Source organism: Phaseolus vulgaris, chromosome 2, assembly GCF_000499845.2.
Source record: "Phaseolus vulgaris cultivar G19833 chromosome 2, P. vulgaris v2.0, whole genome shotgun sequence".
Lineage (NCBI taxonomy): Eukaryota > Viridiplantae > Streptophyta > Magnoliopsida > Fabales > Fabaceae > Phaseolus > Phaseolus vulgaris.
Window position 1 is genome coordinate 42,803,891 of NC_023758.2, and position 18,902 is coordinate 42,822,792.

At 29.3% G+C, this 18,902-nt stretch overlaps 3 protein-coding genes across 3 annotated transcripts; 2 read left to right on the top strand and 1 right to left on the bottom strand.

Annotated features, from left to right (window-relative positions):
• The first annotated feature begins 4,491 nt into the window (after nucleotides 1–4,491).
• LOC137812319 (uncharacterized) lies at nucleotides 4,492–8,769 on the top strand. Its single transcript, XM_068614252.1, has 5 exons — nucleotides 4,492–4,855; nucleotides 4,989–5,062; nucleotides 7,268–7,397; nucleotides 7,499–7,816; nucleotides 8,266–8,769. Exons 1-5 carry the CDS (start codon nucleotides 4,739–4,741, stop codon nucleotides 8,536–8,538), a joined length of 912 nt encoding a protein of 303 aa, XP_068470353.1. The 5' UTR covers nucleotides 4,492–4,738; the 3' UTR covers nucleotides 8,539–8,769.
• Nucleotides 8,770–8,890: 121 nt separating this feature from the next.
• On the bottom strand, nucleotides 8,891–12,007 carry LOC137812317 (annexin D2). The gene is made up of 5 exons (XM_068614251.1): nucleotides 11,810–12,007; nucleotides 10,781–10,926; nucleotides 10,346–10,564; nucleotides 9,745–9,957; nucleotides 8,891–9,444 (listed from the first exon to the last, which is right to left on the bottom strand). The coding sequence occupies exons 1-5, from the start codon at nucleotides 11,883–11,885 to the stop codon at nucleotides 9,151–9,153; spliced, it is 948 nt and encodes a 315-aa protein (XP_068470352.1). The 5' UTR covers nucleotides 11,886–12,007; the 3' UTR covers nucleotides 8,891–9,150.
• Nucleotides 12,008–14,526: 2,519 nt separating this feature from the next.
• LOC137812320 (uncharacterized) lies at nucleotides 14,527–17,797 on the top strand. The gene is made up of 5 exons (XM_068614253.1): nucleotides 14,527–14,664; nucleotides 15,772–15,894; nucleotides 16,882–16,952; nucleotides 17,064–17,150; nucleotides 17,259–17,797. The coding sequence occupies exons 1-5, from the start codon at nucleotides 14,544–14,546 to the stop codon at nucleotides 17,544–17,546; spliced, it is 690 nt and encodes a 229-aa protein (XP_068470354.1). The 5' UTR covers nucleotides 14,527–14,543; the 3' UTR covers nucleotides 17,547–17,797.
• The last annotated feature ends 1,105 nt before the right edge of the window (nucleotides 17,798–18,902 follow it).

The following is an 18,902-nucleotide window of genomic DNA, read 5'->3' on the forward strand; positions in this document are numbered from 1 at the left end:
CAGTATGGTATTGACCATGGCAGCAAGGAGATGAGACTAGGATTTCAGATGTAGAGAAGACTGCGAGAAGGTGAAGGTGGAAAAAAGGAGATGAAATTAGAAAAAGAAAAGGTGGAAATTGGCGGTTTTAATAAATTTCAACTTAGATAGACTTCATAAATTCCTTTCAAAATACGAATCTAAAACTAACCAAACAAAAATCTAATAGTAGGAATTTAGCGTTCCTATATTGGGAATCATCTTCATACTCATCTAGTCATAAAATGAAATTTATATATTTTTTCTAATTTCTAAATAAGCATTCACATATTTTAATTAAATTATTTTGACTTCTCTTATTTTATTCGAGATATGATATAGACTAGAATTAAATAAAAATTATGAGAATTAAAATTTAATATATGAAAAATATAGATTTCTTATAAAAACATTGAGTGATTTAACTATTATAAATTAAAAATATCATTAAGATTATATTATCACTAAATTACAAATTATTTTATAAGAATTTAAATTTACATTATTGAGAAAATATTATTTTGATATAAACATAAATAGTCACCATATAAAATTTAATGTGTTGACTTTTTATTATATTTGTATATAGTTTTAATACAAGTATAAATACAAATAAAATAAATAAGAAGTAAGTTTATTATTAATAGTATAATGGAGGTGAATGTTTATTTTAAAATTGAAACATGATATATATTTTTGTCATGCATGGGTATTCTCACCTAAGACTAATTCTACATGTTTTTGTAGTGACAATTAAAACCAAACCGAGCATGAATCATCTTTACAACATGTGACTATCTTTCAAATAGATATTGCCTTAAATGAAAACAATCTCCTATAATTAAATTATTCAATTTTTGTTTATAATAATTCTTTACTTTATATATATATATATATATATATATTTTTTTTTTTAAAATTATATTTTTAATTTAAATTTAAATGAATATGTTCTTTTTAAAATAAAATAAAGAAGATGATTATTATGCTATTAAAGAATAAAAAAATATGAGTGTTATTTAATAGAGATGTATTTTTTTTTGTATAGTTGATTCCTGGAGTGGAATAAAAAATGTGTTATTTAATAAATATGTTATTGTTGGACTAGATATTAATCAAAATTGAAATATGTATTATTTAATGAATATTTAAGTTTTATTTCAGTAATCATATAAACAATAATTTTATTGAATGTTACTGCTTATTTTTTGTATAAGATTTCAAGTTCGATGTTCAGGAATTAAATAAATTATGAGAAGATTATACACCTTGTGGCATTCAAGTCATCCAAAACTAATTATAGTTCCTAATAAAAAAAAATACATGTACATTTATATTCGTGTCATATTCCCTGTTATAACACCTACAATTAAATCTCCTGCTTTATTTATTAATAATCATAGTTTGTTAGTAACATTTATAACGTTTATACTTGTTTGTGCTTTTATGCTTTATGTTTTTTTTTTTTTTTTTATGTTTTTGGTTTTTTAAGCTAAAAGTTGTTCTTGTTAAAAAAGTGTGATGGACAATAAGGCATAAGGTTCAAGTATCCACTTAAGCCCGATTCATGTTATTTTTATTGAAGATATTTTTGTGATTTTATTAGTAACTACTAAATTATATAGTTTTCGCTCATGTGTCGATCAGTTATGTTAACGATTTGATATTAACTCCAACATGAACTTCAATCGATAGACGGTATAATAAAACAAACAATTTATCATTGTTATCTTTTAGAATAGCACAAAAATACATTAATCAACACTTACAATTATTTTAGGTAACTCAAATCCAAAATTCTTTAAGAAAATCATCAATCAAACAGAAAACTAAACTACTTAACATCCACTCAAAGAAAAAGAATTTGTGTCCCCAATTAGTTAATTTCAAAATCCTAAATCCTAATCCCCCATACCCTTTTATTGGTAGCATCTTTGTTGTTGCTGACGATGACAACTCCAATCTTAGTCCTGAATTTAATCCATATACTTTCAATTAGGTAATTAATTCTGTTAACTGTCATTGCAATTAAGTGTGTGCTACTCCACCAATTCTGATATGGAAATTTAGACAACGCTACAAAGTTAAAAACACTAAAATGAAAACTCCTAAATAGATAAGACTCTTTCAACATAAAATAAACTGAGCTCATAATAAATTCTTTATCGTAAGATTAAAGATACAGATATTTATTTAAATTGTGTTAATTATATTTGAAATCAATTTGAAACAAACGTAAACTAAACAGTTTTGGTAAATCTGAGGTTAAAGTGTGAGTAAGTAAGTGACAGTCAGTTATGCCCTACACGTCAACATATCCTATAATTAATTGAAACTACTGTAAATTTCACTATATATGTAAATTTATTTTCAATTAAATACTTATATATTTATATATAAATTGCATCAACATAAATTTGAACAAAAAATAATGTATTAGAAGTAGTAATTTTATTAGTTCTAACAAATAAAAAGTATTTTTAGTCCATATTCTAACAAATCAAAAGTTGTTCTTGTTAAATGTTAAATAGTCATAAGGTTTGTCTATGTAAAGAAACAATTTTCTATATCAAGTTGTGGACTTATTAAGAACGAACTATAATACCGATGTCTAAATATCAAATTGCACAAGATTTTTCTAATGCTCAAGTTTCTTAGAGCATATAATAATATAATAACGAAGAAAAAAAATATTTGTGTATTCATTAGTCTTGAAATTCGTAAGTGGAAATGAGTAGCATAAAATATTTGTTTATTTCTTGATTGTGTTCTTGGTGCAACACTAAATTAATCAAGTGGTTATATAGTTAAATATTACAATTTGTTTTTATATATGTTTTTTTATAAAAAAAAATTAAATTAAAAGGGATATTCCAAGAGTGTCTCAACTCTTTTATAAGTATCACCAACAAAGTCTACTAACTAACTTAAGCTAAAAAATTATAACATAACAAACAAGTAATAAGTTTAGACTTCCTAATTAACTCTTCAAACCAGATAATTAAAGAATTCTTTTACACTAACTCCTCAAGCTCATAAGCCAAATAGATAATTAGTTAAGTATGTGGACAATTAATTATTTTGTATAAGGATGAAGTACCTTTAAAGACAACTTCTATTTACTCAAAACTAATTGCTTTTTTGTGTCCCTCATTGTATGTATTAAAAGTTACTTGAGTATAACTTTCTTAAGATGAAATATAAGAAGCCTCAAAAATCAAGTTGATATTGAACATGTTCTGGAATTTTGCTGCCATGAATGAAAGAATTAGAATGTTCTATTTACTCTTTTTAGTTTTTACTTACCAAGGAAACATAGTAGTATTAAATAGGTAAAGGAGATAATTAAGAAACACGAAATAATTAATTGTTAGCTACGTTTATGACCAAAACTTTCGGCAATAATGAAAGAGAACTTTAAGCATTGATATATGATATCACTCTAAGGGGGGAACGTCTAAGCTACTTATTTAGAGATATACCCACCAATGATTAAGTGTTGATTAAAAATTAATAGTGGTCAAATATCATAATTAACATCTCTATATGCTCTCAAATTAGTATCTCCCCTTAAATAACGTTTTGTTCTTCTCATAATGATCTATACTTATAATTTGAAGATTGAAATAGTTAAGTTATATCTTTTTTCTTGGCTAAGATGGAAAGTGATGTAAAAAGTTGTGATAAAATACCTTTTGATTTATTGAAATATTTTGAAATTTAGTTTTACTTTGTGTTAATAAAAATTTAATATGTTGTAGTCTCTATATTTATCAAAAAGTGGGTTAGCTTAATAACTTTATATTTGTTTCAAATAATTTACATTTATCTTTCAAAACATGTCTTCTCATTTAGAGGAATTAATAGCTTAAAAAATAGTAAAATAATTTATAAACACAGTGTTTTCCTTCTTCAAAAAAGGGTTTATTGTCTTGATTATTTTATTTTCTTTGTCTAAGACCACATATATATTTAAAATAAAATAATTTGAGTGAAGAACACTGACAATAAGATGGAGCTAACTTTTTAATACACAAGAATTGAATCTTAAACTTTATTTTAAAACAAATTAAACAAACAGTACTACCAAAATCCAATAATCCATCACTTGCTAGACTTTGATTTTACTTTTTATTTAGCTGTTCAAAAATGTTGTCTAAAACAAATTTTGGTAAATTTGTTTTCAGAGGGAGGAAACAGTTAATAGAATTTAATGTTTTTAATTAGACTAGAAATGATGTTGATGAAATTATTACTTCATAATTCATTTTAAATTTCAAATAATATTTATACATTTTAAAATATTTATTGTTTATTATATTCTTTTTATTTATAAAAATAGATTCATATGAAGTATATTACTAACATATATTATTTTTAATATATTTAGAGTTTTTTATTTTAGAAAGGTGGCAGTACTGACTCAACAACTACTCAAAGTTATATAAGGGAGTGGAACGACACATGTTAGTTCAGCATGTACACCACGCCGTGTATGCATTTGTAGCTGCCAAAGTTTGTTACATTATTATTCGTAATTGTAGGTGGCATAGTTAGATGCAGTTGCAAATTTGAAAGAAGAGGATTCAGATAATAATAACAATAATCATTGTTTTTGTTCGTTATCGTTGAAACGCATTTTCAAATCTGGTGCATAACATCACCCTCTCACCGCTCCCTCATTCTCACTCACTTCATTCATCACTCAAACAGAAACAAAATGCACAAATCCACGCCGCAACGAAGCTGTCACACTTCCACCTCCGATCTCCTCACATGGTCCGAGCAACCTCCGCCGCAATCCTCCCTTGCCGCCCCCGGCCATCGCTCTCGCCAGGTCACTACTGTTACTAACTCTTTTTGAAAAATTTGTTTGAGCATCGCTTTGGTTTGTTCAATTCAATCTGTCGTGGAAGATATATAATGAGTGTTTTGTTTGTTTGCTCTTCAATTCGCTAATCGTATCTTAGCCTTCGGATAAAATCGGGGAAGTTATCCGCGGAAGCCAGCTCACGGTGGAAGAAGCACAGAGTCTAGCCAAAAAGTAATGCTATCATTTTTTTGTTTTTTGTTTTCAATTCTATTCCAGTGTTGGTAAGTGCGCATTTAGATCTGCTGATTTTGTCGTTGTGCTTTTACGTGATTTTTTTTATTCGGTTAGTTCTGTGATTCGATTCAGTGTTTATTTACGTTGCTTGAGCTTTTATTTTTGCGGGAACGATCTGTTTGTGATCTTGGAAACATTATGCGGTTTTTCAATTACTTGTAGTTTGTGTTGATTGTTTTTGCCTCTATTTTTATGTTTCCTTTGTTATATATGAGAGTGAAGGAGAGAAAAGAGGGAAAAGCATGGATTAGGATTCTCCCCACAGCCTCTCAAATAAAAACTCATGTTATGAAATTTGTGTAAAAATGAAAATTCGAAACACGATATTATCAAAATTTTAATATAGAAAATATACTTTTTTTCTAATAGAATATAAAATAAATTAAATATATTGTAATAATTTCAAACAGAAATAACATACATATTTATCTCAGTAAGATATAATAACTATGCCATATAATATCTCTATCCCATAAATGCGACTTTGAAATTAATTGATGAATAAAAAAGAAGACCCACCCTTCTTACTTTCATCAATTAGTAACTAGAAGAGAAAAGAAGATAAATGTGAGAACCACTACATGTTTTATAATTATTTTTAAATTTATTATGATCACAGCATAATTTGTTATAGTGTATATTTTACAGTCTTATTTTTTATAATAATACATGAATAAATAAAATTATTATTATTATTATTTATGTCTTTTAAAATCAAATTATCTCTTTTTCTATTGACTATCTACTTCATCTGAATAACCTATTTTTTTCATTTACTTTTTCCACTTTTTTTTCTCTCCTCCTACCCTTACTGGGAACGTATTTAAAAGTTGATCATTGGTCTCCTGCATTCAATTGTTTTAAAATTCTCAGACTCTGTAATGATGAGCATTCAACACGAAATTATTTTTGTATTCTTAAGCATGATTGATTAGTTCATTATTAAAGGAACTTTTATTATCAGAATAATTATAAATTCTTACCAAATGTGTTTATATATTATTTGTAGACTCAAATTTCACCCAGATTATTAAATTTTATGAAGTGTTTGTATTTTATAAAATAAAAACAATATATTTATTTTTAAAGTATCAATGTGTAAACATAATTTTTTTTTAAATAATACAATTAAATGAAATCGAGGTATCTAAAATTTATTTATATTTAATTCACTAAATATAACTATTTTTTTGTTTACATACCAGTTGAGAAGAAATATTTTGATATGATAAATATGGATTTTTGTTTCGTTTTCAAAATTGAATGCATTTTTAATTCAATACTTTTTTTCAGTATTAAAGTAGATTTTTAGAAATATTTAGTATTGTTCTTATTCTTATCATTTTACACAATTGGGTTGGGTGTAGTGACTATTGACCATTGCTAGTGTTCTCACGTATGCAGCCGCATACATTTCAGATACCAAAGTTTATTTTTAATATTAGAATTTAATTAGAATGCATTAAGAGAAAAGATTTTTGACTTTTTTACATTGTCAATTAATTAAAAATTATTTTAGATATAATTTTTAAAATAGCTATTATGAAAATTAATACACTTGTCAAACATAACTATTTACAAAAAGAATGATAAAGTAAAATTATATTGTGAACATATTTTAATTAATTAATTTATTTATTTAGAAGTCTATTTATTATTTAGTGTGATATCTTATTGAATAACAGTACAAATCTCTACTCTAACAGAACGTCAAAATTAAACAAGAAATACCGAACTTAAACTGCAGAATATTTGTTACTAGTTAAGTTCAAAGGTTCATGTTATATAATTTTGTGGTCAAGTATATCTCTCCATGTTTCCGCTGTTAAAGGATTAGTTGTTAATCTGTATAGTTGTTGTTATTAGCTAATAGCTGCGACGGAAATGATAGTTGTTTCTTTCCGTTATTAGTTGATTAGTTTATTATTATTTTGCTCTGTTGTGATTGCTACCTTCAACAGCCTTGTTTTTCTTCTTATAGCTTTATGGCAGGTTTTAGAAATAGGCTTCCAGCCCAATGAAGGAAGTCAAGTTCCATCTCGTCCATCCTATCATTTTTCTTTTTCTCTCTTCTAACATGGTATCAGAGTGATCCAATCCCTTGTTTCTTGTTGTTTTCCTTATCTTATTCTTGATACTCAGGAAATCATGCTCTGGATATAAGATGAAAGAAATGACTGGAAGTGGTATATTTTCTGGTAATGCTGAAAATACCACATCAGAAGCCAAGTCTGCAAATTTAAAAAACAGAACAGGCATACGGGTATACGAGGTATGCAAGATGAGATTTCATCATTTGAACGAGTGTTTTTCAAATACGAACTCATTGTGTTGAAAGTATTATTGTTTTATTTCCCTGCAATTGCATTTCAGCAAGCAATGAATAGAAGGAGTCAGATATCATTCAGCACCGAAGGAAACGTTTCTCCTAAGATACCATCCTCTCTACCCGAGATAGCAAAGCAGCGTGAACTAAGTGGAACATATCAAAGTGAATCAGACACGAAGACCAAGAAGCACGTATCAAGTGCCAAGACCAAGGAGCTCAGCGGAAGTGATATATTTGCTCCTCCTCCTGAAATTGTGCCTCGTTCGCAAGGTGCTGGACGCACTTGGGAATCAAAACAAAGTGAAGACACGAGAGAATCTGTTCCACGAAAAGTGCGTCGTGCATCGGCGCAAGTTTCTAATGTAAGTATCTTCTGGATAGGAAGACCAATCATGAGTCACCTTTACTTAACTATCATTTATATTGGATGATCTGAAGAAATTTTTGTTCTTATTTCTAATCCCGTCTCGTGCATATCCATGGCTATTCATTACGGTGAATTTTACCTTTGATGGTGCAAATACCATTTATTTGGGGATGTTAAATTTTTTCAATTTCCCTCACCAAAACACTAGGCTGATTTCTTGAGTTAGAGTCAAATGCACTTGCATTCTTTTGAAGAGGTTTATCAGTTTGTATGCATGTTTTTAAAGTTTCGACAACAGGTTTTTTCATCGTTTTAAATATTACTTTTCAGGAGCTTTTGTTGATTTAAGAGATGTGTTTCTCTTAGTTTTATTATATTAACAAAATCTTTTATATTTCTTAAATAAGATGTATACCTTTTAACCTAGTTTGATTATTGTTGTAGCCTGGAGATGTCCAAGGAAATTACTTATTCCGTGAAGAGCCAGTAAAGAAGACATTAAGGAAAATACACGAGCAGAAGTTTGCAGACCTGACGGGCAATAATATTTTCAAGGGTGACGTTCCTGCAGGATCACTGGAGAAGCCTTCAAGCAGAGCTAAACTTAGAGAAATGGCTGGGAATAACATATTTGCTGATGGAAAGGCAGAAAACAGAGACCATATACGAGGTGCCCGCAGACCCCCCGGTGGAGGAAGCAGCATTTCCCTGCTTTAAATTGATTATCTAAATTCGCCCCCATTCACTGTGTGCGTTCTCTAGATTCCTCAAGTTCCGCGTTTTGACTGGAAAGATCGGTGTGCTGGATTCTCAAAATTGTATATTTATGGTATAACCGCCGACACAGAATAACTAGCGTTACCATAATGGGTGCAAATGTTTATTTATGTTGATGTTGATATACATCACAATATTGGATAAATAAAATTATTAAGATTTTTTTAAATACATCTGGTTTATGCATTTCATGATATAATTGTTGAGATATATTACTGAGAAGTTAACAAACAGTTGCTTTTGTGAAGTGTGATGATAATATGCTGTAAAAATAATTGAACCTCAATAACAATAACAGTAGAAAGAGATGCAATGCAACTAATATTTTATTATTGAAAGGGGTGCAGCTTCTATGCCTCGAATTTCCGACATTCAGAACATATTATTTTAAAAACATCAGGATAATTTATGCCCTCGTAAGCAGCATTAGCAGAGAGCCGTCGAATTCCTCCGTCCAGATATTAACAGCAATATCGCATTTATGATTAGAGAAAAAAAGCAAATAGCCTAACCAGCAATTCCATGAGAACTGAACAGAGTAAGAGAGGACTCTTACTTCTCGTGTCCAGCCAGAGCAAGGAGAAAGCTCTTATAGTCTCCAGAAGTGTCATTGGCTATTGCACGGTCGAGAGGAACGCTATTTCTCCTTTGGTATTCCTCACCAACTCGCTGCAAATCAACCTCAGCTCTGGTTGCCACCACTCTAGTAAGGGCGCATTCATCAGTTCCCAGTTTGTTTATAGCGAGCCTCAAGACTTTGGCAAAATATTTCTCAGGGAATGTCAAACACTTGATGGCAGCCCTCAATAATTTCAGATATGCATCTTTTGGATCAGTTTTCAGATCCTACACACATAAGCCGATTGTTAGTTCAACAACAACTCACTCATTAATCTTATAAAGTTATAATAATCACTTAATGACCATTTCTATCTTGTCTTTATATATTTTTGTTTTGAAGTAATCCCATAATGTTATCCTTTCAAATGTAGTAATGGATTCATCTACTACATAAAATTATCACAGTAAAGCATGTTTCTTAAAGTGGACAGTAACGTTGCCGACAACAAAAGTTCAGTACTGCAGTCGATACTAAGAAAACAGTTGATATTAGAAACTATTCATATTCGGCCAAATCGTCTATACCTTGTTTATGGCATTCCCGAACTCATCTTTATAGTGATTCAGAGTTGCACTTAACTGTGCTCGACTCCTTGTTGTCAAAATCCTGATCAGGTCCTCATCATTGTAGGTCTTCCCTGAAATCTTCCCGTGAAGCACTTTAGCCTCAGATTTTGCCAGTGTCATGTTCACCTCCTCCCCCTCATAACGGAATGTGCTCACAAGAGGAACCAATAGCTATTATTATCAAAAACAAAGTTTCATCAGGTAAAAGGAAAAAAATGTCTGAAAATAATTGTTAGATCCCGTGCATGTTTGGAATCGCTGGTTTTATTTAAAGTTCGCTATGTAACTTAGAAAAAGTCACGTTTGCCATAAAATCAGTTCGAACTAAACACGCATCTTAGACATGGCATAATAATGCAAAAAAAAAAAAATGGCGATTAGGTTTTAAATAAAACAATTCAATTGAATGGTTATATCCATATTCTAAAGGGGCACATACTCATGGTAGACGTAAATCTGGAAACACTCACATAAACAAAGGTTCTCTTTTAAATACAAGAGGTTTATATATTTTAGAAAAAACTGATTGATGAAGAATATTAGGAAGTTAAGGTTTTACCTTGCGTATGTCTCCAGAAGTATGGTAGGCAACATCTTCTTCAAGGGACTTTTTGAAGCGGATTTGATATGCTTGCTTAGCTTTGAGGAGATCAAGTGAAGATCTAGTGGAAGCAATTTCCAAAATGACCCAATTATCGGAAGTCATCTTCTTAGTGGCTTCATTAGCTAAATAGGCATCACGCTCAGCAGGATCCAGTATCCACAACAGCACAACCCGCTTTTATATTCACAACGTCAAACATTAGACAAGAAAATAACTTCATCACTGCAACTATCATTTTCCTTTAATCAAGGTTATCCGTATATATGAAGAATGAAAAAAAAAAGTTGATAGTAGACGGTGAAATTGAAAGTTCTAAGTTCTGATAAAATGAAATGGGAGTCACATTAATATTTACCTAAAGAAACCAGATATAAAAAGATTTAAACTGACCTCGAAGTCACTTGAAAGTTCTTTGTCTAGATCTTTAAGAAGATCTTCTCCATAGGTTACATTATAAGCTTCACGAATCAATTTACGCTGAACTGCATTTCTATGTCCCAGGATTGATATTATCAGTGCTTCATTCGTTCCCCATCCTGCAAAGATATGTCAAAGTGACAAGTTGACAACTGGATGAATGGACATTGAAAAGAAACTTGCGAAATGAGAGAATAAAAATGCCTCATGTCACGATAAAACAAAGGAACAAATTAAATTCCCTGATTTATTTGAGCACCTCTGAATGATTCAAATTTCCAATCTCACAATGTATTAATTTTCTGTAATAGTAATCTGCACTGCACTTATTTTACTGGAATTGAACACATACACAGAAACAGGTACAGGTACAGAAACTAAAAAAATCCTTTCATTTACACAGGTAGCTTATTACTTATTATTAAGGCCGTGTTAAACATGTGCATGAAACCGTTCCATTTAACTCTTGGAAACACAAGAGTTTGACACCATCGGCAACCTAACCAAATCTGAATGATCATCAGTCACTGAGGTCAAATTTTCAACGTATTCACGCAGTTAATAAATTGTAAGCAAATTGTGAATGAAGATATAAAAGGCTTGTATTCTATCTTTAAATTGAACTTAAAACATTTATGATTTAAGACTGAATTTGTCTGATATTCATCCAAATATCCAATCAACGGTTAAAATTTGCTGACTGCATGCATGTGTGAAAAACATGACCGCTCGAAAGCTGTTCCAGCATTCATTCATTCATTCTTTCATCAAGCATTGACTCCATAAATCAAATACACAGGACTCTAAAACTCACATAAAACATGTAAAATTTTAGCAGAAGTGTTACAAACTAAGAGTTGATAGATAATAAAACGAGCACAGTCAGATCACGAACACGAAAAATCACTCGAATCCGGAGGAGATGTAGATCGAGAAAATGTTATGCAGAAGGATAATCCAATAACAAGATGAAAATCAATGAAATAAATGAGTGAATGTAACCTTTAAAAGCTTTTCTCAATTGCTCACTGTCTTCCGTTGGAGAAGGAGGATGAGGAGGAACCTTCAATGTCGCCATTTTCGCTCACGATCTCTGTCCCTGAGACAATGTGATGTGATGTGATGCAGAAAATTGAGAGGATTGTGAGGAGTTGGTGCCTCCATTTATATCAAGAGTTGAGGGCGAAACTATTGGCTTTTGCAATACCTCTCTCAGACAACACATTGTTGACTTTTGTAACAAATGCACAAATGTCTAATATAGTTAATTACACGGGGAAAAATAATTTCCTTGATTCTCTTAAAAATATTAATATATCAATTTAGCCTTTGCCTTTAAAATTCTTTTTACTATTTATTGATATAGATAACATAAACTTATTTTATAATATTTAATATGAACAAAAAAAATATAAAAGGTATTTTATGATGTAATTATTTTAAGGTACAAAGTTTTCTTGACATCATTGTTGGTGTGGACATCTACGGAGAGGATGACTACGTTTGAATATAACATTCTTGGGGAGAGGGAGAAAGGAATTAGAAAAAAAAAAATTTCTTAAAGTTTGTTACGAAGTTTCTGATCTTATTTTTTTTTTCTTTTCATTATTATATTTCTCTTCTTTTAGTTTTATGTTACTAACAACAAATCAAAATTGGTTAGGTTTATTGTGTTATAAATTTAAATTTGTTTAATATATTTTTTATTACAACTTAGTTATTAATAGGTTAAAACTCATAAATAATAAGAGAAAATATTTTTATCTTTTTTTTTCTACTTAATGATATTTAATATTTAAAAGATATGAATGCATTAGCGCATATGTTTCCGTTTCAGTAGTAATAATAAAAGGAATATTATCTCAATAACATTACCTTTTTAAAAATTTATTAAAAAATTATTAAAAAACCTGACTTATTTCTTATTATATTTTTTGTATTCATATATTAGTGTTAAATATTTATTAACTTTATTAATGAATAATTTATGAGGGATTTTAGTAGTAACTTAAGTAAAATATTTCCTCTTTAAACATGTTTTTTTGAACCATATGACTTTAACTATGGATATCTTTAAAATTGAGTTACATATCAATTCTTATCATATAAAATTCCCTTCCAGATTTTATAATTTTAAATAAATTTCAAAGAATAAAAAAGATAAATTTAAAGAAGTATATTGAAAAAAAAAGATTGTTTTTAATATTTTTTATCATATTTCAAATTTGTTTTAATATTTTAGGTATGCATATATTTAATTAAAACATGTTGATAATGTATAATTATAATTTTTCACGTAAAATAATTTTATTAATTTATATAATAAGTAACTTAGCATCTATCTAATAATATAATCGGTGATTAATTAATAATGTGTGCATCACAATTAAACTCCAATTTTCATTAATATTACTTATACCATATATATACAATCACTCTATGGAATTCTTTTATTAGATGAAAAAATATTGGTAAATTTAAGAAGGACCTTTAGTATTTATAAATCAGATGTTAGGTTTTTCTTAAAATATTAAAACTTAATTAAATTGTTTATCTTTGTAATTTGGTGTAGTTCTTTTTTTAACATATGAGTTTTGATCTAGTCCCATATTTTTCTATTTTTTTAATAATATTTTTTTCATGTGATGACAATTGATTGTTGTTACTTGAATTGATTGTTGTTACTTGAGGTGTGAGACTAATTGAAATGTCAAGTACGACAATGATGCCTAACATAAAAACTTTTTTTAAAAAAATAAAAAAATAAATTTGGTGCAGTCTCAACATATCCTCAAAATTTCAAACAATATGCTCTAATTAACAAATAATTTTTTTTTTATCCATGAACACCTTTCCATAAAATCATGACCAACATCCATGTGACATATGCAAGGTTTTTTTATCATGAACATATGCAAGGTTGAACATATGCAAGGTTCTTTCATGGAGTGGTTGTTTTTAAAGGAATTTCACCAAGATGAATATAACTACCATTTAAACACTTTTTTGTCTTTCCTTCTTTTATACTTGGATGTCTTCCTGTTGATCTTCTTGTAACTGGTTTAATGATTTTGTTTGTGTAGAAGCATAAATTCAATGAAAATAATGTTATATTGTATTTTGAATGTTAATTTTGTGTTAAAAATATTGGAATGTGAGTTGTGACTTATATGTTGTTGATTTGAGTATTTTGGATTGGTTAATGATGTTGAGTAAAAAAATATTTTTTTATAAGTTTGGTAATGAGTTATAAAAGTCCCTTTTCATGATGTATAGTGTAAAATATTTTAAATATCATTATTTTTATCATTCAAGCTAATAAAATTATATAAAGAAGATAAAAAGGTAGGTAATTTTAATATAATAATTTTGGATAAAAAAATAGATATATATCTTATTATTATATTTATACTTTTCAATTATTTCTTGATGTTATTTGGATTGTGTAAGTAATTGCATGATCTTCTTATTTTTTTTATATAAATTAATAAAGTTGTCTAAAATGATTTTTTTTCCAATTTTTCATATATATATATATTTTTTTCAAATCTATTAATGTTATATCTGGTAGAAGATGACTGCAGAAAATGATAAGAATAAAATGTTGGATTATTATAGCTGTTAATTAATTTTTATATTTTATTTGATACTGTAATACTCACTACTATTTTTAAATACACATTAATTTGTATTTACCATGACCTTTAAATTCATATTAAATAGTAATTTATTTTGAATGGGTGTATCTTCTACACCTACACAGATTAACAAAATAGGGTTTCAAAATTCTGGTCCTTTCTCATCCGCGGCTCCTTCAGCAGGTAGCTTCGCTTTACACGTTCTAGACGAACTCACAGGTAAAATTGTTATTCCCCGTTTTGTACTCGTATTCATTCCCTTCTTCTAACTTCGCTTTCACACGGGTAAAGATTTTCATGGTGATTCAAGCACCGAATTGAAGGATGGTGTAGTAGTATATAAGCCTATTTGGTCATTGCGTGAAATACACAAAAGTCTGTTTTAATCAATCCTACACACTACCAATTTTCAAGGTGTTTTTGTTAAATCCTTCATTTGTTTGTCTCACAACGTACTCACAAAATTGCTGCGAAAATTGGTATATGAAACTAATGAATAATCTGAAATTGTAAACTAAAACTGTACCCTAGTGGTGCAGCTTGGAAGATTATACATTACCACAAGAGAGTTCATTGTAATTTTATATGTATCCAGTAAATTAACATGCGATTCTTGAAGCATTAGTAGAAGAAAGCTGTTGGGAATTTAGTACATTAGTATACTCCCAACCTCAGATGTCAAAAGTTTTCCTGTTCTCTGTTTGAATCTGTATCTGCTGCATCAAAGATCCTATTCAGAAGGAATGATCATAATTTTGTCACAGTGCGAAGAAATTCAAGATTGATTTGAAGTATCAGTTATTTGTGTTTGTACTTTTCCCCCTAAATCTCCTTTCTCCTTCATTTGTTTGTCTCACAACATACTCACAAAATTGCTGCGAAAATTGATATATGAAACTAATGAATAATCTGAAATTGTAAACTAAAAAGTGGTGCAGCTTGGAAGATTATACATTACCACAAGAGAGTTCATTGTAATTTTACATGTATCCAGTAAATTAACATGTGATTCTTGAAACATTAGTAGAAGAAAGCGTTTGGGAATTTAGTACATTAGTATACTCCCAACCTCAGAATTTAGTACATTAGTATACTCCCAACCTGAGATGTCAAAAGTTTTCTGTTCTCTCTGTTTGAATCGTGTATCTGCTGCATCAAAGATCCTATTCAGAAGAAGGAATGATCATAATTTTGTCACAGTGCGAAGAAGAAATTCAAGATCGATTTGAACTATCTGTTATTTGTGTTTGTACTTTCATAATATGACTTAGTCATGCCTTGTACCCTTTCCCCCTAAATCTCCTTTCTCCTTCGTTTTGAATGCAGTGATGGGAAAAATGGACAAGAATAGGAAAAAGTCTGGCAGGCATGGTTCTTCAAGAGAGCATACCGATACGCAGGAGCCAGAGATGGACATAAGGAAGATTATGAAAGATGTTGAAAATTTTAGTAATGTCCATTTTCCTTCTTCATTCTCACTTTCTTTTCCTTTTACTTGAATATTGTCTGTATCTTTTCTTTGATTCTGCTTTCTGTTTTTTATGTGTTTTAAATACTCAATCCAATAGAAAACAATGCATTATGAAAAGTGGATGACTATGTTTTTGCTTATTAGCATAATATTTAAATTTTATATAGTTAGATTGGATTTCATGGTCTGCTCTGATGCAGCTTGATTTTTGAATAGCTGTGCAATGTAATCTTTGTTGCTGAACTCTTTTATTTTAAAGCACCGTATTGATTTATGTGGCTGGATGGTTGTCATAGAGACGCTGACACTGATTTCCTACTTTAGAAACTTAGTGTCATTTGAACAGGTGACATTGTACTGTTGAAGGAAACTATGTATTATGATTGTATGTTTCAATTAATATTTTGTTTATGGATTTGGAAATTCATATGATGGAGTAAGTAACTGCTTTCCGTATAAAGTCTCCTCTTTTTTGTGTAAAACATAACTTATTCTTAGTTGAAACTATTGAACCTAAACTTCTAATTTAGGATATGTGACACACGGTTCAATTTCTTTTCTCTTCTAACATTTAGTCCAGGGCTGCATGTAACTTTTTTTTATTCTTCAGTAGTGCATGACTACATCTTCTTTAACCAGGATGATTTGAGGATTCAATTGTATAGTTGATAGCCAGTTCTATAAGTCTTCTTGAGGATTTTTGTTGTTTATGGAAATATAAGAGCGCGTCTTAGAAGTAGTTTTATACTATTTGGGCTAAAATTGGTTATTTTTCATATTGGATGCTAAGATATTTGAATGATAAGAAAATGTTTGTTTCTTTATTTTAATTTTGGGTGTTAGATCTGAAAAAATTATGGTGACCGTGCTCAGTTCACCTGGTGTTTTTTGCCTTTCCCCTATGTCCAGCAAATATGATAGTACAGTTGCTTCTTATAATGGCTGCTAATTATCGTATTTTCCAGGTTACTCACATATGACATGGAAAGAACGCAAGAAGATTGAAGATAGGAATATTGTTTCTCTTGGTGGGAAGGTGAAGAATATTTTTTATATTCTATATTGATCGTCATGGGCCAATGCAAATTCTATTACAAGGATGCTCGGGAAACAAAATTCTTAGTGTTTATGATTTCCCCATTTGTAGGCCCCCAAGAATCAGAGATTACCCTTAAGTGTGGCACGACCAATGATGAAGAAACAAAAGGAGAGGGAGCAGATAATGCTCCAAGAGGTAATTAATTTCTATAATTCCCCACTTTTATTCTGCCCCCTATTGTGATTTTTTGTCTGTCTCCTACTGACATTATTCATGTATGATATGTACCACTGTGACTTTTAGCGTTTGATTATGGGAAAATTTGGGGGAAAGCTCGGTGGTAGCAGTACAAGATCAGCTGGGAAGCACAAGCCAGAAAACAAGGGTCTGAAGTTAAGTGAAGGTCATTTTAGAAATGGCATACTCAACGTGAAGCATTTGTTGAATTCAGCACCATCAAGAGACCGTGAAACTGGAACCAATATGTCCAATACATGGAAAGGGAAAGGTGGTAATAAAGGGAGAGGTGGTAATATGAAACATGATAAGAAAGGTGGCGGTAAGAAGCACAATTTGAGTACATCCTTTTGAGTAAGGTGTTTTAAGAATCTGAGTCATTTTTTAATACTTATGACCTTTATAAATCTAACATGATCCTGGTGTAAGCCTTTAGCAGAGTAAAATAGAATAGAACACAACAGAGTGCAACATGACAATAATGTCTTGTGTATTATTGTAGTTTAAAACTGAACAAGACCTTGTGTCTTGTTTTGCGTTTTTGTGTGCTTATCTTCCATTCGATAGAGTACTATGGAATATAATATATCAAGGACAATTAATAACTGATTTTTCTTTACATTTTATCCTTCTTTGTATGTAGGTTGTACTCCTATTTAATTGCATATAAAATTTTAAGGCGTCAGAAACTTGTAAAGCATGCAGTATATGAAATATATGTTTGATTAGGAGGATAAAAAATAAAATAAAGATATAAAACCTTTGAAAGACCAAAATTGCATGAAGCCATATAATTTATATGGATTAATAACATATTGTACGCTGAATTTTGTAGAATTGTAGGCAATATACTGTCTAAAACGTAGTATGCATAAATTAATCGTTAAATTTTAAAATAATTCATTATTAAATTATGATGGAACATGATCATAAATATATAATTACGGAAGAAGTTAAAGCCATTTTTTCTCTAAACCAATTCATCCTTCTAATCGCATGGGCACAAACATGTGAGGGTGTATTTTTATTTACAATAAAGGTGTTCTTTAATAATTTGATATTCTTTTTTAATTGGCTTTTATGTTGTTTTCATGAGTTTCTCACATTTTATTGAGTCACAAACTAATTCAATTTGGAATACTTTTATTGTTGCTATCCGAAGCGTTATCACATATTACAAAAATTAAACACAAATCTTCACTACTTTTAATAATTTTTTAAATATAGGACGTAAAAATATGAGTAGCTATCGTATTATCTGATGGGTGTCTACGAAAAAATATCTGTATTTTTTTTATATCCATAGGTATCCATGAATACTCATAAATATTTTTATTTTTAATTTTTAAATAAAGTTATTTAAAAATAGTACAAATAAATTTCATCTTTTTAAAAACATATTTAAATAAGTTGGATCATAAAGTATAAATTTAAAAAATTATTTTTCTCAAAAATAATTTCAATTTCATGTATTACTTTCGTAGATATTCATTTAGTATCTCGTACATATTTTAAGAACAAATATTTACAAGTACAAATATTTCTAGATCAATTACCAATATATTGTGTTAATTAAAATATTTCTTTATAGTAAACCAGAAAATACAAGAAAATAATAATTAATTTTATCTTTGTTAGACTTTGAAAGCAACAAAACACAACAACCCAAAACCCTAAAAATTTGCAAGCAACAAAAACAAAACAACGCAA

Excerpts from the sequence above, each read along its gene's own strand:
- LOC137812319 (XM_068614252.1), top strand. The coding sequence starts at position 4,739 with ATGCACAAATCCACGCCGCAACGAAGCTGTCACACTTCCACCTCCGAT. Across the intron at positions 7,398-7,498 it reads CAGGCATACGGGTATACGAG|CAAGCAATGAATAGAAGGAG; the intron begins GTATGCAAGATG and ends ATTGCATTTCAG. Across the intron at positions 7,817-8,265 it reads CATCGGCGCAAGTTTCTAAT|CCTGGAGATGTCCAAGGAAA; the intron begins GTAAGTATCTTC and ends TTATTGTTGTAG.
- LOC137812317 (XM_068614251.1), bottom strand. The coding sequence starts at position 11,885 with ATGGCGACATTGAAGGTTCCTCCTCATCCTCCTTCTCCAACGGAAGAC. Across the intron at positions 10,927-11,809 it reads ATTGAGAAAAGCTTTTAAAG|GATGGGGAACGAATGAAGCA; the intron begins GTTACATTCACT and ends ATATCTTTGCAG. Across the intron at positions 10,565-10,780 it reads AACTTTCAAGTGACTTCGAG|CGGGTTGTGCTGTTGTGGAT; the intron begins GTCAGTTTAAAT and ends TGAATATAAAAG.
- LOC137812320 (XM_068614253.1), top strand. The coding sequence starts at position 14,544 with ATGGGTGTATCTTCTACACCTACACAGATTAACAAAATAGGGTTTCAA. Across the intron at positions 15,895-16,881 it reads GAAAGATGTTGAAAATTTTA|GTTACTCACATATGACATGG; the intron begins GTAATGTCCATT and ends CGTATTTTCCAG. Across the intron at positions 16,953-17,063 it reads TTGTTTCTCTTGGTGGGAAG|GCCCCCAAGAATCAGAGATT; the intron begins GTGAAGAATATT and ends CCCCATTTGTAG.